Source organism: Solanum dulcamara, chromosome 6, assembly GCF_947179165.1.
Source record: "Solanum dulcamara chromosome 6, daSolDulc1.2, whole genome shotgun sequence".
In the NCBI taxonomy this organism is placed as follows: Eukaryota; Viridiplantae; Streptophyta; class Magnoliopsida; order Solanales; family Solanaceae; genus Solanum; species Solanum dulcamara.
This window is the reverse complement of record NC_077242.1, coordinates 79,540,810-79,567,247: the sequence shown is the minus strand read 5'-3', so window position 1 is coordinate 79,567,247 and position 26,438 is coordinate 79,540,810. Positions and strand designations below refer to the sequence as shown.

General features: G+C 35.3%; 2 protein-coding genes across 5 annotated transcripts; one reads left to right on the top strand and one right to left on the bottom strand.

Moving 5' to 3' along the window:
- The first annotated feature begins 1,175 nt into the window (after positions 1-1,175).
- LOC129891652 (putative cyclin-B3-1) lies at positions 1,176-15,535 on the top strand. The gene is made up of 26 exons (XM_055967084.1): positions 1,176-1,325; positions 1,404-1,443; positions 1,567-1,648; positions 1,859-1,916; positions 2,912-2,960; positions 3,044-3,137; positions 5,989-6,046; positions 8,236-8,293; positions 8,374-8,455; positions 8,567-8,599; positions 8,679-8,733; positions 9,058-9,115; positions 9,194-9,275; positions 9,387-9,419; positions 9,509-9,566; positions 9,679-9,727; positions 9,818-9,914; positions 11,892-11,949; positions 12,626-12,922; positions 13,016-13,138; positions 13,267-13,356; positions 13,451-13,612; positions 13,782-13,841; positions 14,148-14,246; positions 14,489-14,667; positions 14,757-15,535. Exons 1-26 carry the CDS (start codon positions 1,323-1,325, stop codon positions 14,887-14,889), a joined length of 2,190 nt encoding a protein of 729 aa, XP_055823059.1. The 5' UTR covers positions 1,176-1,322; the 3' UTR covers positions 14,890-15,535.
- Positions 15,536-16,055: 520 nt separating this feature from the next.
- Positions 16,056-22,941, bottom strand: LOC129891651 (ent-kaurene synthase TSP4, chloroplastic). Of its 4 annotated transcripts, none has more exons than XM_055967080.1 (15): positions 22,764-22,941; positions 22,573-22,683; positions 22,450-22,496; positions 22,065-22,350; positions 21,807-21,987; positions 21,138-21,355; positions 20,934-21,054; positions 20,703-20,800; positions 20,398-20,612; positions 20,195-20,307; positions 19,997-20,095; positions 19,406-19,621; positions 19,171-19,312; positions 16,770-17,015; positions 16,056-16,677 (listed from the first exon to the last, which is right to left on the bottom strand). In XM_055967080.1, the coding sequence occupies exons 1-15, from the start codon at positions 22,810-22,812 to the stop codon at positions 16,342-16,344; spliced, it is 2,478 nt and encodes an 825-aa protein (XP_055823055.1). In that variant the 5' UTR covers positions 22,813-22,941; the 3' UTR covers positions 16,056-16,341. The 4 variants fall into 4 exon arrangements, with proteins under 4 accessions (XP_055823055.1, XP_055823056.1, XP_055823057.1 ...); XM_055967081.1 differs by having other exon boundaries at positions 22,450-22,493; XM_055967082.1 differs by lacking the exons at positions 22,450-22,496; positions 22,764-22,941 and having other exon boundaries at positions 22,573-22,648.
- Between the last annotated feature and the right edge of the window lie 3,497 nt (positions 22,942-26,438).

Below are 26,438 nucleotides of genomic sequence, written 5' to 3'. Positions count from 1 at the left end.
AGGTACTAAAATAGTTCAAGAGAACAAATAAATCAATTAAGCTTGGTACAAATTGAGTTGGTTGGATCTTGACATGTTATATAACCCATTACCTAACCCATTTTGATCAAAACTAATTTAAATTGGGTTGGATCTTGACCCATTATGATCCGCCCAAATTTAATCTAACCCGCCCAATTGACACCCCTAAGTACAACTTCTCTAGCAACCAAGAGAAGCATGCAGCTTTGTAGGGGATCTTAACCCTTCAGATCATCTTCCAAGGCCAAGTCTCACTCTGATGGTTTGAGGTTGTGAACACTTTGTATACTTCTTTTCACTGTAATTTTGTTTTGCTTATTCCTTAATCATATCAAGTAATCAGCCTCAGTTGATGTTCCTTTAAACTATTCTAAAATTCTGAAAAAGCTTCCTAATCTGTCAATTTCCCAATCATTTAGGGGTCATTTGGTAGAGTGTATAAAAATAATGCTAAATAAAGTATTTTAGTAATGTTTGCATTAGTAATGCTTGTATTAGTTATGTTTGCATTAATTATACATAAAATATTTCTTATGCATTATTTGATTTAGTGTATTAAAAATAACACGCATTGCATAAAAAAATTTATTCACAAAAATATCCTCAACAATTATGATGAAAAAAATGTAAAAGGAGTTTGGAGGGATAATTGAGTCTCTAACCATACTAATACAAGCATTAAATCCCTCTGCATTACTAATACGTAGAAATTCATGGTATTAGTAATGCAAGACTTAATACACAATAGAGTGTACATTAGTTATACATGTCATGAAAAAATGTGCCAAACAAGGTACTACTAATACACCTAATTAATGCATACATTATTTTTGCTAATATACTCTACCAAACGACCCTTTAGAGCTCTTCTAAAACTAAAGTTCCACCCTTATTCACCCCAAACCATTTCAATTGTTTAGTTTCGTTGTTGATTGAGGGAGTATATGCCTGGATATAGCCCACATTTTTATAATCCTAAAACCACTCACACAAATAATATGATAATTATATTTGATATACTCAAACAAATAATATAATAAATTATCATAAATAATTAGTCATATGTAAATAAAATTTTAACTTGGTTTGTATTTTCATTTTATTGGTGGGCGGGCAGCAAACAAAGGACAATAGTGTAAAAAGCCTCATTAGCAATTCAAAACCGTGGAAAACCCGCTCTCCATCTCCGATTGGTGTAAGCATAAAACACCAGTTCAATTGAATTTCACAAATCTGAGTGACAGTTCAGCGGAACTCACAGAACTTCAATCAAGGAGGGCATTCTTCCAACCTTGGCTTTCATGGTATATGTTACTTATCTTTGTCATGTGTGAGAGTTTTGCTTTTCTTACTACTGATATTATGTAATTTGATGTGTTTAGGGTAAATTGAACTCTCAGAACCATAAATCCCTCCAAAACGGTTCTTCTTTCAATTTCCTCGACTCCTATATCATTCTCACTCATTTTTAGTTTTAATTCCCCCCCCCCCCCACCCCACCCCCACTAAAAAAAATGGACTTATTTGAAGCTTCTTCATCTACAGGTAGAGTTAGAGAACTTAAGATTTACGAAGAGACAGATAAGATAAAAATTCAAAGCCGTGATTCTCTCAGCAGTCGGTGCAAGTAAGCCTACTATCTTGTATTTAATACACTGGTCTTGTATTAAAAGATATTACCATTGGGTACTTCGATTTCTCGATAGTATATTCCGAATATCAGCCATAGTTTATTCTGTTCGGTTCATTGGTAGGGACCTAATATGCCTGCTATAAAAAAAAAAAATTGGACTTTCTTTTTTGTTTTTACGTACATGTGGCCATCTCATGTTCGTAGGGGAAAGTCTGGTGCGCTTAACATGAGTGATGTGCAGACCAGTCGGAAGAGCTCGAAGGTTGGTCCTATTTCGTTTCCTTTTTTTTTTTTTTGGTTAATGAGTTGCATATCTAGGCAGACGGGGTATGTATTTTGTTAGTAATTCACATATATTTTGTCTGGTAGTTCACAGTTTTCATAACCATTCAAGTAACACATCCAAAAACCACACATTTTCTTAAAGTGTTATGATTTTGTTATGAAAAAAACAAATAACTTAGTGATCTTTGTTAAATACCAACCTTGGTGACCTTTGGTAATAGACTACTGTGGTGACAATCAATTTTAAAAAAGGTACTGTGGTGACATCTGGTGATAGGTTGTGGTCTTCATAAAATGCACCTATAGCCTAGATGCCTGCCTTGTCAAGGCTCACTAGTCACAATTAAGCCCTGGAACTAGATACAAAACAAGCTGAATGCTTTGCCTCGCTTAGTCAGTGCTTCAGTTCCGTCATCGAGACACTAAGATGTGTGTCTTATCACCATGTTCCTTAACTTTAAATTTGCAGCACTGAACATATATATTTCTCCTTATTGTGATTTTTCAAATTTCTTTTTTCAGATAGTTTTCTTTTTGGTTTATAGTTGTCATTCTTCAATAGTTGAAATACATGTATATCTTCTATTTCCATTTGTGCCTAATTCACTTTATCTGCGGTATGAGCATAAAGCCTCAACACCTGTGCACTTCTTTTTTCTCGCTTTTCTCCTTCTATAATATTGCTAAGTATTGGTTCGATGCAAGGTTCTATAGTTAATAATAAGTGTTTGGCATTAAAACAAGCCACCTTACTATTTAGACTTCTCTAATTATGCGTAGGAGTTCACCTTTCTGTACTTGGTAATTTGATGCATCTGAGTGCATAGGTCATAAATTATATTGTATCCTGTGAATCTTATGCCTAAACTCGTTAACAGATTTCATGCGATGGTAAAATAAATCAATTCATCATACCTCAAAATCTTGATTTCTTACTTTCTTTTGGTCCATCCGTCTTCATTTCTTCAACAGAGTGATATCAAGAACATAGAGAAGATAAAAGAAAAATGCAGCACGTCTGGTAAGTTTAGTTGAATTTGTTTGGTAAAGTTACTAATTTTCATGTTTCAGAACCATTCTCAGTATGAACTCGTTGCTTTGCAGTTAAGATATTTGTCAAAAGAAAAGTATTGACTGATATCAGCAATATCAGGGGCAGCTCTTTGAGAACCAAATCATATAATAGTTCCAAACTGGTGTAAGTGATTAACTTACATCCTGTCTAGTCTCACCTGATGGAGATTTTCTAGTGTTTTGTATTCTAGTCCTTAGTTATACTTTTACGGGAAAGTTGTAATAGGACAAACTAAAATTCTTATGGATTTATATGCTTTTTAGCCAACGGGAATGTGTGAATGGTTCTCGTAGTTCATTTTTTCTGTTCTCACATTAGATCTGGATATGAAATGGCAATGGTGCTTCTTCAGGAGGCCATTGTAAGCATGCACATAACTGTGGTTGACCAGTCAGCAGACACCATGGAATGAGATAAAAGGTTAATGACATGATGATTGGTTTGTATGGAGTAATTTTGGTGAGGTAAATTGTATTCATCATTCTGGAACCGTCAAGAAAAGAAAAGAAAAAACATAAGCTTCACGTGGCATGTCTAGTTTCTTTTTCTTGATGAAGTAAATAATTGTATTAATAATGGGGAAATCCCATGTATACAAGCAGTCGAAAATATATTATTATTCCCTACGGAAGACACCCAATCTTCTAAACATGGTGGAACCTCAAAAGTACACCAAAAAGAAACTAGAAATGAAAGGGTATTCCTAAAGTGTTCATAGGCATTCTCTATCTTGTCAAATGCTCTCATGTTTCTTTCCTTCCACAGGACCCACATGAGTTCTAGTGGCAGCATCCCATGGTCTCGATTTTTGCCTCCAACTAGTACTTCAGCTATTGCCAACACAACTATCTCTCTTTTCACCTCCTCATTTTTAACCCTGTCCTCCAAATTTCTCACCCCTTAAACACTATCAAATTCCCCCAACCCATGCATAAGTTCTCGCTTCCCTTTCAACAACTAATATTCCCTTTCAACATTTTCAGCTTCTTTGCGAGTTGGCATAATGGTTTGCTTGTGACAACATAACCATACCACCAGGCGCCCACTCTATCTCTGAAGTCTATACCTACAACCTCATATCCTCAAATTTGAATAGAGCTTGCATGTTTCTTCATGCCGTTACATCTAGCATGATGGGTGAATCATCCGAAATTAGTCTCAATAGGGGAGTCTATTCTATGTTTACAACTATTTCCTCCCAAGAGGTTGGCACCAAAAATTTGTCTAGTCCTGATCTTAATTTCGAGTTCTTCACCTTGTCCTCATGAAACTATATCTTATTGAAGAAAGATCAATAAGAAAATGGTTATCAATGAACTTCGAGAACTCCTAGTTGCACTTGACATCATTCTACAACCCATCATTTCCTTTGTGATCCCAATAGTATTTAAGTTCCCCCTCTAACATCCACGAAATATCTCATTCCATATAAAAGTGGACAACTCCCAAAATCTCTCCTTCGACTCCTCCCACTAGCTCATATACTCCCTTACGGCCCCAAACATCCCCTCTACCTACGTTTTTAATGCAAGATGTTATTATGAATTCTCATTTTCTTACCTCTATCACTTCTAATTTTCTCTCTTCCAATAGAAGTCGTATGGCCTTGGCATTCTCATAAGTCAGAACAATATCCTACTTGACCCACCTCTTCCCCTACACTTCTTGCAATAAACACTGAGATAATCATCAGTTTAGTTTTCTATAACATAGTAAGTTTGACCCTTATTCCTCTCATATTCCAAGATATAACGTAAAATCCATAAACTGTCATTTATCCTTCCCGACATTTTGATAATGACCATTTTGTTTGGGTCATTCATTCCTCTTATGTTCCAAGATATAATTTTAAGATCCATTTTATCCTTCCCCCATCTCGTCTCCCTCTTCCCCCTTATACCTTCTCTCATGCAGCACAACGTTTCCTCTTCATGAGATTCCACCACCTCATTTCCCTCCCTACCATCTATTCTTGTTTCCATCATCATTTACTTTTCTAAACTCCTGTTTTGTGTCATTTAAAAGTTCTGTGACTTTGTCCTCCTTTCCCTCAAACAATCACCTTATTATTCTTGTTTCTCAGTACAAACAACTGTCATCCCCTATTCGTTATCCTAATGATGTGTTCTCATCAAGGCTGCATCGTTGATTCACTCCTTTTAACCCAACTCGTCTCATCTTTATCAATAACAACAGTACAACACCAGTAAAGTTATGCTCCTTGGTCTTCGACTTGGCTAGAGATTAACTCACAGATTCTTTGTCCAACCCTACACATGCAGTTTATTTGTCGTTCTTCCCTTTGTGTTTTAGCTGATCACTTCAACCTATCTCCTTGTCAATAACTTTATCCAATGGTATTTTCATCTTTTTGTCATACTTTTCACATTCTTCATCTCCATTAATTTAGATTTTGGAATGCCTGTCAATTTTACCCCTATACATACCCGCAATTTGCCTTTCCTTCTTATTATCTAGCAGTGAGAACTTCCTCCCTCTCTCACACACTGCTTCCCTCCCTCTCTCCCTTGCCCCGTACTCCTTTCTTTCGCCCCTCCCTATCCAATAGGAAAGGCCTCAGTGTGGCTCTTTAATTTGGTTTGTTCTTTGCAATGTTAATGCACACTTCATAAGATCTTCCAAAGTATGTTAGATTAATTCATCTTGCTCTTGTGATAATAGTGTTATTCTTATTTCATAGCATTTTCCTTTCTTGTCATCTTTTTTGTTTTGGGCCCAAAACTGTAATCTTGGACTTCTTTGATTAATCATTGTAGTCAACTAAGCTCTAATTGGTTGAGCTTAGTTTGGCATGATCTGACTCCATCTGCTTATATTTTGATGCTTTACTTTATTTCTGTTTGTGATTCACGATGACGATCTTTTCTTCTTTTAGATCTTTTATGTCCCTAGATGCTTAAATTATCTTAGCACATTGTTTAATATGTGCTTATTTTGTTCACTTGCTTTTTAGGGACTCAAATGGTAAATGTTCAAGAATAGCAAACAATTCATCAAGAAAATTTATCATGGTACGCAAACAAGTACTTACTTTAACAGTATTCAATATGAACTTTCAATTTCTTGTTTAGCCTTTTGATGTCTTCTTCTAATCATCAAGTTTAAAACATTTATTTAAGAGGGAAAGTAGTTTATGACGGGATTCCTTATCTATATTTGTAATGTTCTTTGAACAATTTAGGAGATAAAAAGGAGTTCTCCACATTGTGGCTTTTCATCAGGGATCGACATTGAGCCATTTTACATTTATCCTAGTTATTGATGAGCTTATTTACTTTATATGGGATGAGGTCCCAGGGTTTATGTTATTTATAAATGATACTGTGTTAATTGACGAAAGTAGCGAAGGTGTAAACCACAAGTTTGAACTATAGAGAAACACTCAATAGAGTAAGGATTTTAGAACTAGTACTAGTTAGGTTAAATATATGCATTGCAATTAGCTAGCATAAGAAAGATTAAGTTAAAGTGACAGTAGATGAATTGTGGTGCGTACATACAAATAATTTATATATCTAAAGTCGGTGGTTCAAGTGAAACGTGTGATTGATAAAGATGCTACACATATAATCAAATTAAGGTGGCTAAACAATTGAAAAACCAACAATGTTGTATGAGAGTGAATACTGCGCATTTAAAGTCTAGCATATCCACAATTTGAATGTTCTAGAGATAAGAATGCTAAGATGGATATGTAATCATACAAGTATTAAAAATGATCACAATCGACAAAAAGTGCAAGTACCACACAGAGGATAAAATGAGAGAATGCCTCCTAAGATGGATGCCTTGTCCTGCACTGACCTCCAAATGCACTAGTTCATAGGTGTGAAACCATGACAAGCAAAGTTGTTAATAGTATATAAATCACATGGAAGGAAGTTGTCTCGAATGTTCTATAATCTTTTGGACTCCATGTAAACCTTGCAAGGAGCGTGACAAAATGGAAGAAAAACATCAATATAGGCAATACCAATTTGTTAGGAATAAGATTAGACTTGCCAATACGCTTACTTTTTTCCCGATAATCATAGTGTTGGGACAGGTTGCACGCATCTCAACTAATTCCACAGGGTACCTTCTATCTCCACCAGCATGGATATCGGGTAACTCTGTCCACAAAGGCTTGGATAGATGGGACGAAATCACCTAGTGTCTTCTCTAGGATTTGAACCTGACACGTCATGTGTTAGAGTGGGTTACAATCCCACATTTGTTGTGGAATGGACTGGACTAATGGTCCTTATAGGGACTTTGGCAACTCTCCCCTTATGAACTTGTTTTTGGGGTTGAGTTAGACCAAGTTAGGCCCAAGAGACATATCTTACTTGGTATCAGAGCCATGTCCATTCGTGTCTGGACCCTATGTTAGATTATCCACGCTCCAGTTGACGCTTTGGGTGTGCGGTGTTACAGTGTCTTAAAGTTCCACATTGGTTGGTGGTGGATTGGTGGTCTCCTTATGTGGACTTGGGAAAACCTCCCTTGTGAGCTAGCTTTTGGGGTTGAGTTTTGCCGAAGGGCCTTATCTTAAAAATCTCAACCCATTTCATTGGCCACTATACCACAACTATTTTTGCTAGTACATAATTTAGGTCCAATGTCTTCTAGGAGTCCTTTAGTCTAGCTAAGAAATTTATATAAGGTAGAAAATATAGAGCACTTCTAGTAGCCAGCTCCAACTTGCTTGGAATTAAGTGCATATTAGTTGTTTTTGTTGTATCTTAAGGACACAAATTTTGTTGTCCGGTCCTTCGGGACATGGGGGTCCAAACTTTTGATGTTGTTGGACAAGAACCCTATCCTCATCCCCTTATCTTTTCTTTGCTGTTGATAATAGCTATGGCTAGTAAGAAATGAACAAAACTTTGTTGTTAGGATCTCTTTATGCACATTCATTTCCGTGACTATGAAACCTAGCTCAAGTAAGGTCAAGCCCCACCAACCCAAACCTCTCGGGATTACTCCCCTTGAAATTAACTGTGTATTTAAAAGTCTTAAGTAGATGCAAAAAGTCGGTTTGAACCTATCTATGTTTGTGAATATCACACGCCCATCTTTTTCTTTAACCTGCTTGTGATGATCTCTAAAAAGATAATAAGATATTTTAGTATCACTAAATTTTTCTGCTCAGGTTCTTGTGATCTTTCTTAGATTGCAGTAGGTGCTGAATAGATTGTTGTTTTTCCATACAAACTAGGGAAATGTGAGGACAAACTTGAATGGAGCTACTGGTGACGAGGAAATCTTGACACGGGGTGAGAATTTTGTCCCAAAAGGTATAAGAATAAGGATTGTCAGTCACAAAATAATGTGTTGCCTTTTTGTGTATGGGTAGCACCATTCAAAGATACGAAAGCCTCTTTTGATGGACCTATGTCCAAAATTCAATGCCGTAAATCAGTTACCTCTGGAATCAGGTATTTTGGTATCTTAAACATAGTTATATATGTTCTGGCTTCCATGATGAAAGTAATATTAACTCTCTATAGTTGTATAAGTTTTAATCCTTTCTGTTTTGATTTATTGAGGCCAACTAGAAGGAATGCTTTACCGCCATCAAGGTGTTTAACGTGTCCCATATATCTTTCATTAATTTTTTCTTAGCTCATTACTTGACAAATTTATGTTATTTTCATGAAGGAGGTCTTTACCAATACTACAACGAGTGAACGAGGATACAAACAATAAAGAGAAGGTTGTTATTACATATTTATACTTTTGACTCAATTTGCTGTCATGTGCTGCAAGGTTTGGCCTAAGAAAATGTCTTCTCAATGTAAACTCGTTTAGTCTCACTGGAAAAGAGTAAGAGTCTAAGTAAATTTAATATGTCTGTTTGAACTTGTCTAAGTTTTTGACTATCAGGCAACCCTCTCTCTTTTTAACCTGCTCGTGATGATAGATATTTAAAAAAGATGCTTAGGTATTTTAAGTGTTAATTTTTTCTGCTTAGGTTCTAATCTTTCTTAGATAGCAGTAGGTGCTGAAAAGATTATTTTTTTTGGGTTTGTAAAAATAGGGAAACTTGAGGCCAAACCTGAGTGGAGCTACTGGTGACAAGCAAATCTTGACACAGGGTGAGAATTTTTCCACTAATAGGATAAAGAAAAAGAATTGTCAGTTGTAAATAATGTGTTTCCTTTGTGTATGAGTAGCACCATTCAAAGCTATGAAAGCCCCATTTGATGGGCCAAACACCAAAACCCAAGGCCGTAAGTCAGTTACCATTGGAATCAGGTATTTTGGTATCTTCAGCATAGTTATATGTGCCCTGACTTCTATGATGAAAGTAATATTAATTGTCTATAGTTGTATTAAAGTTTAATCCTTTCTGTTTGGTTTATTGAGGACAACTGGAAGGAATGCTCCACCGTCATCAAGGTTTTAACATCTCCTCCATATATTTGATTAACGTTTTCTAAGCTCATGACTTGCCTTTTACTTGACACATTTATGTTATTTTCATGAAGGAGATCTTTACCAGTACTAGAGCAGGTGAATGCCAAGGGTACACACAATAAAGCGAAGGTTGTCATTATATATTTATACTTTTGTCTTAATTTTTTGTCATGTGCTGCTAGGCTGGAATCTTTGGCAATAGAAAAATGTTTCTCAAGGTAAAAATTGTGTATTTGTTCAGGAAAATTCCAAAGAGTTGGAGAAAGGCAAGGGAATAAGTGGTGTTCCAGGTTAGATCTTCTACTTTGGGTATGTGATTTTTAGCAACATTAACTACCATAACTTCACTGATGAATGCTATGCTTCTTATTTATTTTCAGTTTCAGCAAAGCTTAAGGCTGCAGGGGATGTTTTACCACAGCTGAGCAACCACAACAACATCCGGAGAAATCGAGTTAGTGTTGCCTCGGCAAGAATGTAAGTTCTTTTACTGATCAACTTCCTATACAACTTAATTTTTTTTGACCATTAGTAGTTTGGACTTGAATGTGATGTTAGTCCACCAAAATCCATATATGACAGAGATGCTCAAATTTCGGCAGAAAATTAATCTTCTCCTATCTCATCTTAAGATTGTTGATCTAAGCTATTCTGCAGTTGCACATACTGTTTTTCTGGTGAAGGATTGGAAATCTGTCTATAGCATGCACCATGTGAGGTATATGTGCTTCAAGAAGAGAAGATGGGGAAGGGGAACAAAATAAGTACTTTGCTGAAAAGGTCTGAAGCAACAAGTAGTATACTCTTTAAGGGAGGCATCATGTATCTAGGAAATCATGAAAGCCAATACATGTTTTGGTGATGCATATACTATTTGAGCAGTTAAATAATTAATATGAACATGTATACCAAACTTCATCAAGTACCAACGAAGAAATCTACTCCAGGAAGGATTTGAGACAGCCCTTAGCAAAAGTAGAAGTCCAAGAAATACATTACTGCAATTTAGGAGGAGAATCAATAAATAAAATATACAAGTTCAAGCCCTCCTTCAAAGTTCTCATTTCTTGAGTATCAAGTCACCACTTTCCTTGTTAAAATTATTTGACTTGGTCACTTGGATTCTGTTAGCTCCTTGATCTACTCCTCACATACTGTAGCTAAATCTCTTTTGTATACTTTTGCTATTAGCAATGATGCTCTTTAATGATAGTAGTTGTATCCCAAAAAAAAACACTTTCCTTGCCTTAAACCCTGAGGAGTTGTTTGGTTCACATACTAGTTATGAGGGGATTATTATGCAAGGATAGTTTATGTGAATGAAAAAATTGTTATGTTGTGATTGATAATGAGGAGATTGTTATACATGAATTGCTTTAAAAAGGTTTCTGTTGTTGTCTTTAAGTGGTTTAATCCTCAGAATTCTATAGGGTTGGCAAAATCAAACCCAACCCGTTTAAGTTTGGGTTGGTTATTGACCCACTCATTCATTAGCTCAATCCATTTCAACCCATAAAAAGTTGGGTTGACATGTAACCCGAAATGGCTCATGAGAAATCTTGTTAAAATATTTTTAATTTTTTTTTCAATTTAATATTAATTTTATTAGGTACTAAAATAGTTTAAAAGAACAAATAAAATAATTAAGCTTAGTAAAAATCGGGTTGAGTTGTGTCTTGACCCGTTATATAACCCATTACCTAACACATTTTGACCCAAACTAATTTGGGTTGGGTCGGGTCGGGTCTTGACCCAATTGTTGTCTTAACCCATTATGACCCGTCCAAACTTGACCCAACCCGCCCAATTGCCACCCCTAGATTGCTAATACATGTATTCTTATTCGACATTCCATCCAGCATAAACTTCATGAACTATACCACCAAGACACACATAAAATAGCAATTCGAGGGGTGTAAACTCTTGAATAAACACATATACTATCTAGCCATCAGTAGTGTAGGAAGGGTCCAAAGGGTTGCAAGTGAAGCTATTTGCTTTTACAGAATCCCTTAGCAAAAGAACAAAGTTGATTATTTGCTAAATCTAACGCTTAAACTTGTCGAGCTGGAAATACAAGTAATACAATTGCAATTAATTTAAAATTGAAAATACAAAAGTACCAGCTGCTTGCTCTTACTCTGGTGACTAAAAGTCTGTAATACTGTGCTCTATTTGTTAATTTCTCTGCAGCTACATTATTTATATTAACATACTAGTGCTTAAAATTCTGTCTTGCTCCTTAAAGATTATAGTACTTTGCTGGTTGAGCTCTTAGGTAAATGTCGTAAATTGTAAATTTTATTGATTAAAGGCCTTTGAGTAAGAAGTATAGGTTAATGAGGCATGGATTCTCAAGTCATCATAGATTGAGCTAAGAGCTTGACATTTTCTAATTGAATTGGAATAAATAACACTATGTTCTTAATTACTTTGTGGTGTATCTCTCATCAGGGCTCCCAAGGGTCATGCTACAACGGAAATTGGAGCATTAAGAAAAAAATCAGTCAAGGTAAATGGCGCATTTGACATGTTTCACCCTCTTCTCCTTCCCCTATCTCTAGCAGGAAATGGTACCATGAATAGTGAATTGTGTTCATCATTGTTGAATAGCGGTTGGAATTTCAAATTTTTCAATCCAACTAAAATAATTATCCTTCTCTCTTGCATTTTAGTAGCTACTTTTCCATGCTCTAACTTGAGAAAGACTGTGACTCCATTAATCTTTTTGTAGCAATCTTACTATTTAAATCTTCCAAAATTTACCACCCTTAAGAAATTAATAATCCTTTCATTTGTTGTATATGACCTTATTGAAAGGGAATGGATAAGAAGTCAATTTGCCTTGTCCATTATATTAGTAGTTCTGGAAGAAAATATTAGGTCACAAATTGCAAGTTCCTCCTGTTGGAACGAAGCAATTTTTCATATTAGATCACATTGTCCGGGCTTTAGTGGTGCCCTTTTCTTATCCAGTATATTAATCATTATAGTACAAAGTTATATATAGCTTATTTTCCCATTCTATAGTAGTTCTTTTAGTTCGTAGTATCAAGTTAAATTTCCTAGTAAAACACTAGGCAATGATTTCAAAATAACTACTGGAGCTTTTCACTCTCAAAATCCAATTGCTGATGTCTTTTTCCATATGATAATCTCTTTTCTTTGTTTTCTCTTGGATGTTCCAGACAGTTCTGAAAATTACTGCCAGCCGTCTCAGTTCACAAACATTTTCAAAGTCAAACTCCATGTCAGGTGTTCACAAATGCACCTCTCGAGTTTCAATTCCAAATAAAAGGCTGGAGGACGTTACTACCTCTTCCCTGTCAAAATATGCAACATCAGATATTTCAGCTGAGCAACCTCATCAAAAGGAAGTTGCTTCTAGTAGTAATGGCAGCTTAGGTATACCTGAATGTTCAATTGCCAGGAGAAAATCTGATCGTAGGAAGTCTTTTACGTGTTTACTGATGGCAAGGTCAAAGGTTGGTGTAAAATCTATGTTCTTTCAGATCATTCATTTCTTTTCTGTTCTTTTTTTATCCATAGAGCTTTAGACAGCTGACATGAGTGGACAGCTTCTCAAGGAGCAATGTGGAAGCGTAAAGCTGGAAAATTTGTCAAATATTTATGATAATTGCAATCATCTTGAAGTTACTGAATATGTTTATGACATCTATCAGTATTATTGGGTTATAGAGGTGAGCTAATAATATACTTTCATCTGTCTCATTTGAACTAACATCACAAGTTTCCCACAATTCTTCCAAAGAAAGACATGTTTTTTGTTTTTTTGACCTCCAATTGCTTAAGCTGATTCTAACTGCAGGCTCAGAATCAGCCTATCAAAAACTACATGGAGATTCAGAAGGAAATAACACCCCAAATGCGTGGCGTATTGATCAACTGGCTTATTGAAGTATGTCTTGGTTATTCTGCGCATATATACATTTTCGTTATGCTTGTGCATACTTCCTTGATCCCACTTCCAGGGTTTTACTTTTTTTGTCTAGGTGCATTTGAAATTTGATTTGATGCAAGAAGCTCTATTTCTAATGGTTACACTCCTGGACTACTACTTATCACTAGCGAGGGTCAAGAAGAGTGATCTGCAGCTAGTTGGCCTAACTTCACTGTTTTTGGCATCAAAATATGAAGACCTTTGGCATCCCAGGGTAAATGTTTATGCATTTACTTCTTTATAGGGTTTCTCTTTAGGTATATCAAGGAGTTCATTGCGATCAATTTGTGGCTCAAATGTTTTCTATGAGTAACTCATTTACTAGTAACGTTCTGATTGGAATATGTAACTGTTCTTTCACCTCAAAATTCCAATTGCTACAGATCATGGACTTGCTAAGCATCTCTGGAGAGTCATATACTAGAGATCAATTGCTGGAAATGGTGAGCATGCATCTTCTTTAATTTCAACCAAGTTTTTGTTTACCAAGGCATAAGATAATAAAGATCAGTTTTCAAGCGAGTGTAACATGGGCTTTTAGCTATGTTGCTCGGACTCTCCAAAAATGTTGCCGCACCCGTCGACATTTTTGAAGAGTTCGAACAGCATAGGCTTTTAGTGGTATTTGACAGTCTTGTCAAGGTAGGGGTAAGGTCTGCTGCGTACACTCTACCCTCCCCAGACCCTCCACTTGTGGGATTAGACTGGGTTTGTTGTTCTTTGACAGTCTTGCACATCATCTTTTTCAGGAGAAGGATATCTTAAGGAAATTGAAGTTTCGCCTTAATGCAGCAACTCCTTATGTCTTCATGCTCAGGCTTCTTAAGGCTGCTCAAGCAGACACAAGGGTAGGGAAAAACTTGTAGAATGAATAATAATAAATACCCTTATCTCAAGTTGGTAATCAGTTCAATGTCAATCATATTTGAAACTGGATGGATTTTTGTTTGGTACCCCCCACCCTCGGCTAGCTTTTCCTCAAATCTCAGTTAATATTTCTGCATATGTGCTGAATGTTATTCGTGTGAGCTATAAATTTTCTCAATCAAGCAACTAATATGTTTCTAAATTTATGAAAATCTTCTGCTAGTTTGAACATTTGGCCTTTTACCTCATCGAGTTGTGCTTGGTTGAATACGAGGCTTTGAACTACAAGCCATCTATGCTTTGTGCATCAGCTATTTATGTGGCAAGATGTACAATGCAAATGATGCCAACCTGGACACCACTACTGGAAGTGCATGCACGTTATCAAGAATCCCAACTCAGGCATATTTCTGCATAGTATTTGTGGCTCTTTTCTCTTTTTTTCTTTGCTCATTGCGATCTACTGATACATAAATTCTTTGAATGTTCAGAGAGTGTGCGGAAATGATCTTGCGGTTTCACAAAGCTGCAACAACAGCCCTTCTGAAAGTCACGCATGAGAAATATATGTGTTCCAGCAACAGCAAAGTTGCATCAATAAGACCTTTAGAGAGTCTCCCTTAAGACTATGAATTGTAGGGACATTTCTTTGAAGCCTAAGCTGCAAATGAATTGTTGAGACGTGAGTTGAAAAGAACAGATTGATTGCTTATGCTATCCCTCTGTTATATCTGCTGGTTTTAATAGTGCAAGTACATTTCTTTCTGATTTTATTTTTTTAAAATAATAGATCTTCAGCTTATGCAATCCTTCCGTTCAGTTCGACCAAGTGAAAAGCACACGTTTACATGGAAGAGCATTAAGTATTCATTTGCCACAATTTTGTGAGATAGTGGTAGCCTATTTGCTCGACTTGCGTGATTTCAATACGACAACATTGTACTCAAGTGCAGAAATGTTATAGGAATAATTGAAATCACTAAGTACTTCATCTTTGTGGTAGAGCTGGTCATCCTCACCCATAAAAGTGCAAAACCAAGAAAGTTCTGAAGCAGGAGATTGTGCTATTTCAAGATATTTCTTTGTAATTGAGATGAATGTAGGCGTAATTTTTACTATTGAAGAAAACGGTGAAGGTCCCATTCAGTCTGCCATTTCATCTATTGTTTGGATTTTTAAAGATCGCTCACAAATGAATTTTGGGAGTTGTGAATTTTTTGATAAATTGATAATTGAGATTTTATTGGAAATATCTTTTTGGAAGTTGTGATTGAAATTTGAATCCATTGAATGAAGATTTGAGCTACATGATATTTTTGTGGTTAAAACTTGCAGAATAGTGAAAGTGTGTATAAATACCTCTAGTACGTTATTAGGCACTTTAATACAAATTTGATACATAATTTATGATATAGTGTATAATATTTTATAATATTAGAAACCAAATATATAAATACTGTTGCGGGGGCGTAGACTAAAAATGTATACATCTTTCACCACCACTGAGGACCTGTTAGAGAACAGGAAAATGTAGCCGTGGAAATCTGTATGAGTACGTGTTATCTATGGACAAGTGAGCAAGAAATCTTGAACAAGGGAGGGAATTTGGTGATCCAAAGTGTCCTTGACAGAATGATAAAACTGGAGGAGGAGACGAAAATGAAGATGGCCAATGGAAATGTAGGTTTAGAACATAGTTTGGAAGGACAAGCAGTGACAAAGTCCACAATGGGCTGTTGTGTAATGCGGAGATAAATTGAAAGCCAAGTGATCAACTTTGTGCTCACAGATTGTGTCGAATGGATCCAATTTATAGGTGGAAGTGCCCATAAATGCCTTGCTTCCCAAGGAAGGGAGGGCCAAGTACAACTATCAAGTTCCATCAAATAAAGATGACATGCTCAAAATAAGTAGCAGACATTCTGAAGTGTCCGTATTCACACCACAGAGTATGCATAGTAACACCAAAAATTTACATGAAAGGTCATGATATTAACCTGTTTGCACTAAATAAAACAGAAATGGTTGTGGATGCACTGGCGAAAGAGAGCACCAAATCTAAGGGGTTGAGACCTCTTAATTGTAATCAGTACTCAGTTTCGAATCCCCAAGGTAGTTAAGAGTTATAGGTTCATGAATAATTGCCTTCACAGTATCAGCCATCCCCATTGAACTGAAACCATCGTCCTTGATGTAAAATTGATGCAGCACTTTGCTCATTTTCCAAAACAAATCCTTGCAAGCACTTGGAACTACGCTGCCCTCTTGTTGCAAAACCACTTTCAGGAGTTCTTTCCTTTGCATTTCAACTCTATGACTCAACCCTTCAATGGCTGCTTCCTCACTTATTCTGCCATTTCCATGAGTGACGCTCAAGGTTACAGCATTTAGTTTTCCATCCTTCGACTCTCTCTGCAAAAAACACATTAACAGATCAAAAAACTTGGGGAATGACGAACCAGCACAGGAATTTTTGAGTGCAAAATGATGAAGCATGTACATACCTCAAAACTCCTGATGTCATTAAGAAGACGTCCGCAAGTGCTCACTAACTTGAATAAACTGTGGTATTCAGGATGTTGCACAACATCATCTGGGAGCTTGGGCCCAACAAAATAAAGTGCCGGAAGGACAATTGGTCCTAGGGCAAATGATACATAACCATTGGCCATATATTTGTCCAATGTTGGCACCGACATATCTCTAGCCCATTCAGCTTCTCTTAACATAGCATTCAATAGATTCAACCACTGCAAACATAATTTTATCTTAACTCATAAATAAATAATAATAAAAAAATCAATTGCAAGAATTTTCTACTTGATCTTCCAAACACAATTTGAAATTAGACATTAGCACTTGTAAACAAACGATATTGTGTGAATCTTATGATATAGAAAGGGCCCAATAGCTCTATTGCTGAGGGATATTGTTTATGTGACAGAAAGAGCATCTTGAATTCAACCTATATGGTAACTTATGGTGACAGTAGAACTGCTGTCAACGAAACCTGGATGATGCATGGTTGAAGGTAAATATGCTCCGAACAGCAAGGCAGCTATGCCAAATGTACAGTAACCGTGTAACAAGATGAAGAGAGTTGTTTGACCAAGCAAACTGGAGAAAATGGAAAGCATGGATGCCTAATAAACACATCATCAAAGAATTCTCTTCTCAGCACGAGTAGTGGGGCATTTAGAAAATAGAATAAAGCATGACTAATAAATTTAATGAAAGTCGCTCACTGCTGAAGGAAGGGGTTGATGATGTCATGCTATAAATGCAATAGGTGGTATTAGTCTGGGAAATTTATAAAGGCCAACAACAGTTATCCTTGAATACATATGTTGTTGAATTCATGAGTCGGACCAAGGTTTACAAGTTGAAAACCAATCAGGTGAAGTTGTAAATGTTAAGGGAAGCGAAGTCTACTAAAGAAAAATGACACTACATTAAGTGGGCATACTTTCATCTTTCACACTGCTTCTTCTATCAGTTTTTTCTTAGGGCTAACCACATTAACCTCCCTTTTACATAATCATAGTCCAGGAGATCTCCCTCTAAGTTAAAATTTGCAATAACCTCCCTCCTACTACATTTTTCATTGTGAAATTCCACATATGTTGGCAAAGAGTTGGTCTGACGGTCATCCCAACTCTTTTTTTAAAATTTCAAAAAAAGAGTTGGTCTGACCGTTGCATTTGAGTAATCGGACCAACCACTTCAACATACCCAGTTGTCCTTATTTAATCTTTACATCCCATTAGATTAACTCTGCCAGTTATTTTGAAACATAGTACCTTGGGATCAACTCATCGTGTCAGATGCATTTGATTCATGAGTCATGACAGATTATAAGCATAAGGAACAGGAAATATTTCAAATATACATTCTTAAAATTACAAAAAACAGGACTACATATTAAGAAATCATGCACTAGTCAAAACATATGTATATTTATAACTTACTTTATGAAATATTCAGGTGGTAAATCAAATCTGCAAGTGTTAAAGAGTCTTTTCTCTATTCATACACTCCTCTAAAGATTGCTCCGTCTGTTCCATAACACTTGACCCAATTACTATCATACGGTCAACAATACTCTTCCTTGTCTTTTATGATCTTAATTATCCTTTGATCAGTTTAAAGTTAAGAAGAATGTGGTTAGTTTACATGTTTCTATATTTCAAATATTTGTTTTCAAAAGATAAACAAACCAATGTCTGACGCTAGACCAAAATCTAACCAAGTCAACCATACGAATTCTAGTATTATAGGGGAGTATAAGATTGTAAAGGCAAAGTAACTTAACATCATCAATTACCAAGATCCAAGAGTGAGCTGGTAGATATATATTTGAAACTAATTGGAGCTCAGTGTGATTGGACATTTTCTTTTTTGTTTTTACACTTCAATTTGGTATGTCATGCCCAGGGGCGGACCCAAGGCAAGTTCAGGGAGTTCATCCGAACCCCCTTCGTTAAAAAATTATACTGTATATATAAGATAAAATTTTTAATTTATGTGTATATATTTAACATTGAACCCCCTGAGCATAAGCCAAAGGATTAGCTCAGTGACAAATGGGGTTCAATATTTTGCCTTAGCTTGTCTCAGCTCGCGGGTTCGAATCCGAATAAGCACATTTTTTTTCTGATTAGCGTGTTTAATTTTTTTTGAACCCCTTTCATAAAATTCCTGGGTCCGCCACTGGTCATGCCCACAGAGTAAAATTTCTTCCCTACGATCCCTATGCAGAAAAATAAAAAATCTCAATTGGCATGCCATGCTGTAAACAGTGTAGAATATGTGGGAGAATTATGAAATATGAATGTCAGAATGCAAAATCTCTATTAGTTGTCAAAAAATGCAAAGAGATTTTTTTTTTTGGATAAAGAGACTAACAATATCAGTTATGTGTCTTGTCACACTACGTGCTTGCCACTTAGATGCTTTGTCTCCAATCTCACGGATAGTACTGTGAAGCGCCGAAAATATAATGCCTACTTTATCCGAACAGCAGTCAGTGCTAACATCTACATCCCACCTACCAAAAAGACCAAGGGATTTGAATAAAAAGACACAGATGAAATCACCAAGGAATATGAAGAGCAAAGAAAATATGAACGAAAACATGTACTTCTTAAACAACTGAATTAGGTTGTTCAATTCTTCCATAGAACCTCCTACATCAAAGAAATCATCAATCACTGTAGTAAGTACACCATTCTTGGCCCATGACATGCGGGCATCAGATAGTTCAGGTTGAAAAATTGTGGCTGCAGCAGAAAAGTAGCAGTATGCAGATTTCTCTCTGGCGAACTTCAGTTTGTCCAATCTGTTTTGCATCAACCACCTGATATCACAAAACACTTAAATCTGCACATCAGGAAAGCTATAGCAAGAAGAAAGCTCTTTGCATTTTGATATCATAACTTTTCCAATAGGATAGAGATCAATCCTCTGGCAAGCAATGAGGAAAACAAAATCAGAAAACTTATGAGCCAAAGGTTGCATTTGAGTTGAAATCAACTTCCACTTTTGTCATGTACAGAAGTTGTTGAAAGAGAAGTCGTCAAGCAAGGAAAGAAACAACATTCGGGAGCAGAAGTACGTGCTTTAAGCTTTTCCCGTTTTCTTCAATAAATATACCATCTCTGATCTAACTATCATAAAACAACTCAGGGACAACTGTCTCCACATAGTTATCAAGGTTCAAAGAGTTACGAACCTCTCAAGTTGTTTTAGTTCGTTGCAGTGAATAGATTGGCAAAAGTTGAAGTCTTCTACTGCCAGGGATAAGAAATCTTTGTTGCCAAAATTTGATGAACTGTCCCAAAAATGCAATGAAAAAGAGTAATTGACGAAAAGGAGCACAGGATTACCAAAAAATCACAAAATCAGTCCTCAAAAAATTTGAAGAAGTTACCTATATGAAGTTTTTAGGACTCTTATATTATCTACGTCATAGTGCTTTATATTTCTCCTGTTGGCTACCCGTTCTAAGGTCGCATGAGAAGGAAACTTAAGAATATCATCCACCTAAAAATAAGCAACAGTAGCAGTTGGCCCTAGCTCAAAGAGACAATAAGAATAGTATGAGCTAAACATAATGCAACTTATGGGAAGTACCTGTTCATGGATCTGCCTGGTGAGTCCGTTTGGAGGATAAAACTCACCTGATAGTCGCTGTCTCAATGATTGTAAGGCTGATGAGTTCAATTTCTTTGAAACTGGTTGATCTGTAGCAATAATCATTTCTAAAGCTTGATATAAATCCAACATAGTATATATGTCATTCAAATGCCCACTACATTGCTCTTGCTCCAGAAACTGAGCTACAGGATCTACAATGCAGACAAACTCGTCAAAACTATTTGAACAATAAAAAACATTATAAGAAAACAAACTAATATGATTACAAACAAGTGAGGTACCAGAGGAGACATTATATCCATATCCACGCAATATCCTGAATGCCATGGAACAAGTGGCAGCACTTGTGAAGATTTCTTCCTCCCCCTGCAGCCAGCATCTTTTTTGTTTTGTGGCTAATGTCATGACTTGTAAAAATAAAAACTTACATATGTGTAGGCTTGGAGAGAGTCAATCCAACAGGATTAATTTTTTTCTACAAGCCCATAGGTATCTGTGGTTTCAAAGGTTACCTGTATGTTTCATCCAATACATTCTCAATTTCCTCAGCAAAATGCCGACAAATTCCTAGTTTTTTGAGATTATCGACCATACAAAGGCGTGCATGTATATTTATTGGATAGATAGTTGGAACTGAAAGAAATATAGGCATTAGACAAGTTGCTTCAACATGCCATCATAACTTTCACAAATAAATAAATGTGCATAAATTTTACCAGCATTCCCAAACTTTTTCAATGCAGAGCGAAGGTAATTGAGGCAACCAGAATCATGAAGGCGAATCAGAGAAGCAGCTGTAGTAGATGGTGAATTGAATAGTGAACCATTCTTCCTCTGATATTTCATAACCATTTTCCAGTCTTGAAGTTCTCCCATTCCCTCTGACACATAAGCGAGGTAAGCATTAAGCTCCAATGAGCTGCTGTCGTCCGACCTAACATGAAGAAGGAATCTTCAATGAAAATATGGATAAGCTGAGGTCAACATGAAATCAGAACCCAATAATGTTTTCTTCAAAATTGCTTTTCTTTCTTGACGAACTTTAATTTTCTCATTGAAGCATAGTAAGTTTGTCACGAGAATCTATATTATACCCATCTCTTTGGCAAGTTTGAACAATTCAGTTAATCTCTCAAATTGCACAATAGAGGGTCTTTCGGAAACAGCCTCTCTATCTCCATGAGGTAGTGGTAAGGTCTGCGTACATCCTACCCTCCCCAGACCCCACTTGTGGGATTCCACTAGGTTGTTGTTGCTGTCTCAAATTGCACAATATTTTTTAACACACTTACTTAGCTAGGCCCAACCACAGAAATGCTACCTCAGATTTATATAACTAGACTAGAAACCACATTTAGCTCATCTAGAAATAATCTAGAATATACCTTGTGAGCTGGATATCCCTTTTATGAAGCAGTTCATCATAGACTCTTGATTCTAAATGAAGCTTCAAAGATAAGTGTTGAGCATATTCAAGCATGCCAGTGAATATGACATCAAATCCAATTAGAGAATATTGGTCCTTGTCAGTAGCGGAAGCAAAATTTAACTCGATAAAACGTAAACCTGCAACAACAATATGCAGTAGTGTGAACTAACATAAATAGGAGTTTTAGGTAAAGAAGATTGTAATCCATACCCACCCCTGCTTATTAATTGTTCACCAACACCCCATCTTTTAAGCGCAAGCACACAAGCCAAAGTAGAGGAAAGAACATCTTTAAGTAAGAGGGGTTGATGATGCGGAAGCCCCCATGATCCATCTTCAAGTTGATTATGCAACACCCAGTGTAGGCACTCAGGGAAACATGGGACTTTAGCAGAATGTGGAGAAGGGACCATTGCGACCCAGGCAGTGTCGTATGAAGAAACGGAAAATTCAACTTTATGGAAGAGTTTCCTAATTCTTTCTTTGGTCGCCTCATTGCACTGCATTAATTCAGTTCAGTTTTACTACAAGATTAATCATCTGAAACAAACCAATATGTATATTCATAGCTAGCTAGTACAGATTAGGGGGAATCACACTTGAAGAGCAAAATCCGGTCCTCGGGTGGCATCAACTACACAAGCTGCTAAAACAAAGAAATGGACACTATTAATTAAGAGAGAGAGAGAAAAAAAAAACACTTCCAGCATCGTAGGACTTACAGGAGGAATGGGAATGCTGGGTGAAACTGATCAAACCCCTACCCAGGCGGCGACTAGGACTAGTGTTGGTTGTGAGTGTATTTGTTTCACGAATCGTCTGATGCTTAAGAACTAAATATAATATATATCCAAAATTAAGTGGGAAGAAAAAGAAACAAAAAACTTGTTGTGTTGAGTAGAAGAGCGCAAACCTGAAAGATAAGAAGAGGAGGCGACAGGAAAAATAAAGGTAGCAGACATGATTCTGCCACGATCAAAACTTGTTTTGCTGTTTGCTAAAAGAGCAAAAGAGGAGGATCCGGAGAGAATATATATTCGCTACTCCCCACTTATTACAAACAGTATATATCAAGCATTGTGCTCCCGCATCTTACAAGACAAGTTTTTTTCCTTTTTTTGTCGCCACCTTAGTTTTTGTTCCTTCTAATTATATTTATTTCCTAAAAAATAAAATAGTGCGTCACTTAGGAGCCCATTGGTTATGGTATATGAGTCCATCTAATACATGTATTAATTTTATATATTGTTTGGTTTGTAAATAGAATAAAAGTTATTCCTTTATTAATATTATACAATGTTTGGTTGATAAGTTTCACATGTTGTATAAACATTATCAATGTATTAATTCTATACGGTATTTAGTTGTGTTTTAGTAATTTAATATAATTAATACTCACATAACTTATGAGGAAATATATATATAATTTTATGCAGGTTAGAAGGAGGAATAAGTTATGTAGATATTAGTTATACATGAATTAAAATAATAAAATTACATATTTACCCCTAATTTGTTTATAGGAAATATTCCAATGTTACAGCAAATTCTTGTTCATCACTACTGAAAATTCTAATGCCGGCGGCAGTTTGATTGTGAGATCAAAGATCAAAAATGGCCAAGTCGAAGAATCATACCACACACAATCAGTCGTATAAGGCTCACAAGAATCAAAAAATCGAAGAGTCGCCGTCACAGCTCCACCAAAGGGATGGATTCCAAGTTCTCGAGGAACCAGATGTATGCTAGGAAGCACAACAAGAAGAATGGTGAAACTATCGTGGAAGAATAGACTAATCTAGAGTAATAGGGGCTTTTCTGGATTTCTGTTTATTGTTGTTACTATTATCCAAATTTTGGATTTTTAATTTTGTTTGTTATGCAAATATAGTGGCTACTTATCTGAACTAGTATTTCATGATTTCATCAAGTATGAAAACCAATTGTACTGTTTACTCATCGGCTCTTTGCAATTCATTTTATTATTTTAAAAAAAAGTTACAACGTCATAGTTGATTTTTTTTTTTTTTGTGGATAAAAGCATAACATATATTTATTAAATTGAATATACCCACTAAATGAACAAACAACTAGGCAGTGATTTCAAAAATGTTAGAACCTTCTCCGACATTGAGTATTTTGAACTTTGCCTCTTCAAGCGTATCTGCATAGTGCGAAGATATACTTGTTTATCAAGTATACTATTATTTTTGATTTTTATAATTTTAGATTTATAATTTAAAAAAAGAATATTGATTTATAATTAATAAATGTTCAATAAAATTAATTTATGTATTGTAATTTCTACATAAATAATACCTACATAACTAATACTTGCATAACTAATACCTACATAACTAATACTTGCATAACTAATACATGTATAACTACCTACATAACTAATATCTGCATAACTTATTCCTATATAACTAATACATGCATAACTTATTCCTACATAACTAATACTGCATAACTTATTCTTACATAACTAATACTTGCATAACTCTACCAATAACCAAACGACACCTTAAATTCTTAAACTTCTATTTTTAATTGTTGAGAAAATCATTTGGGTTCTGGACTCTCCCTTTCTCGTTACATTATTTATTTTCTCATATCCTTTTTGGTTATTAATAGCGGGATAGTTATTTAAATGATTGTCGATAATATTTACCCTGACTAACAATGTCATTTAACAGAATTATAACAATAAATCAAATAGGGGTATAGTAATATTGAAATTAATTATGTTGGGTGCTATATAAAGTCCCTCTCCTCGGGTTTAAATCGAAATACTCCAAAGCTAAGAAAATTTCGATTCTAAGCTTATGAGTTGCAGGAATGTTTTGAACTCCTAGAATCCTGATTTTGTTTCTTCTTTCGAGTTGAAGGAAGGTGGAATCGTCCTTCTGCTCGTCGTCACAGTTCGTTGCTCCGGAAAAGGTAAAATTCCTTTTTGAATCTATTTTAGTTTAATATGTTGTTTATGTTGCTTATGGAGTGAATTTAGTCTTTTTTTTAGCATCTTCTTTTATGTCAATTTAATTTGTTGCAGATATTTTATGTTTGTTTGTTTTTCATTGTTTTGGTCTCTTATGAATTATGTTATTTAGCTTTTTATTTGCTATGAATAAGATTGTCTCGTTATGTGGCTGATTTAGATGTTAAACATGTTGTTCTGAATCTTATATCAGAAAAACTGTGAATCAGAAATCTTTATTTTGTCATCTCGATGTTCCTGTTAGGAATCCTACTTTGTTTGTATTGATTAGTTGAAAAATGTTTTCTTCTCTATTTTACATTTTTTAAAATTTTGTTTGCTAAATCTTCATGTTTGGGATCCTTTGAAGTTCTATCTTGTATGAGGTCTGATTACTTAGCTTAATATGATTTCGCAGCTAGAGATTGATTCAAGTTCTAGTTCATCTGTTTTTTACTTGCGTCTACTTTCATAACATGTTGACATCTTTACTGCACTGGATAGATAAAAACAGAAACATTTTGCCTTGGAGGATGAAATTAAGTGGGTATCCAAAAGGGTCAAAAATAATAGGCCTAGAGCTGGTATACTGCGGTTTCTTTATACTACTATCATTTATCACATTTAGGTTGAAAGAAATGCAAGAAGATTCCAAACTATCAATACTAATCCTAATCACAAAATTAGACAGATTGTGCGTCAACTCCACATTCGAGGACAAAAGCAGAGCAAATGGTCAAGAATCCTAGAAAGCCTAAATAGTATTCCTACTTAGATACTGCATGTATTACTATAGTGAAGTATATAAACACTGAGATCTAGTTCTAGAGTCCAAATGGAACTAGTGCTTTGTAAATATTACACTTGGTTGATATAAAATTTTTGTTTCCACCAAAAAAATATATTCGCTCAAAAACATGAATATTATCAAATGATCATGAGTAAGTTAATAAAAATAGTTCATTAATGTGCAAAGTATGGACAATTTATCTAGTAATGATATAATATTAAATTTTCTTTAATTTGTTAGAATTTGAAGGACAATCTTGTGAATTTTCATAGTAATAGAAATACATATTCTATCGAGATAGAATTTAGAACTAATAAATAAAGATTATTTTTTTAAAGACTTTTTATTACGGAAAACAATATATCAAAACCAAACATTTATGGGAAACTTACCTAAATATGCTACTCCCTCCGTTTCATATTAAGTGAATTTGTGAGGTAATGCACATATATGAAGAAAAAAATTCAAGGACTTAATTTGAACCATACTTTCCACTATTGCCCTTTGTAAAATCATAAATATAACTTTGCAAGTAGTGTAATTTATCTCCTAGAAAATATAAAACTTCAATAAATGAAAGGACAAATATGAAAAAAGTTTCAAACATCTAACTTGAACCTTTTGAACAATTCAATTATTTTGAACAATGAAAAATCTTTCAAACATCTATATTAAGAAAATATTTACCATTTATAGTAATAATATTTTTTTTCCACTTGAACACTTATAATATAGTTTTAATAAAATTTATCACATATTTTAATTCACTTATAATATATTGTGTCAAATTGTTACCAAACAAGTATAATATATCTTAA

What these genes read in the sequence shown, in the direction of transcription:
- LOC129891652 (XM_055967084.1), top strand. An exon ending in TCAGTTACCTCTGGAATCAG is followed by an intron (nt 8,456 to 8,566) that starts GTATTTTGGTAT and finishes TGATTTATTGAG; the next exon opens with GCCAACTAGAAGGAATGCTT. An exon ending in ATACAAACAATAAAGAGAAG is followed by an intron (nt 8,734 to 9,057) that starts GTTGTTATTACA and finishes TTGTAAAAATAG; the next exon opens with GGAAACTTGAGGCCAAACCT.
- LOC129891651 (XM_055967080.1), bottom strand. Translation starts at nt 22,812, where the DNA reads ATGTCTGCTACCTTTATTTTTCCTGTCGCCTCCTCTTCTTATCTTTCA. An exon ending in CCAGCATTCCCATTCCTCCT is followed by an intron (nt 22,497 to 22,572) that starts GTAAGTCCTACG and finishes TCTTTGTTTTAG; the next exon opens with CAGCTTGTGTAGTTGATGCC. An exon ending in CCAGGCAGATCCATGAACAG is followed by an intron (nt 20,308 to 20,397) that starts GTACTTCCCATA and finishes GCTTATTTTTAG; the next exon opens with GTGGATGATATTCTTAAGTT.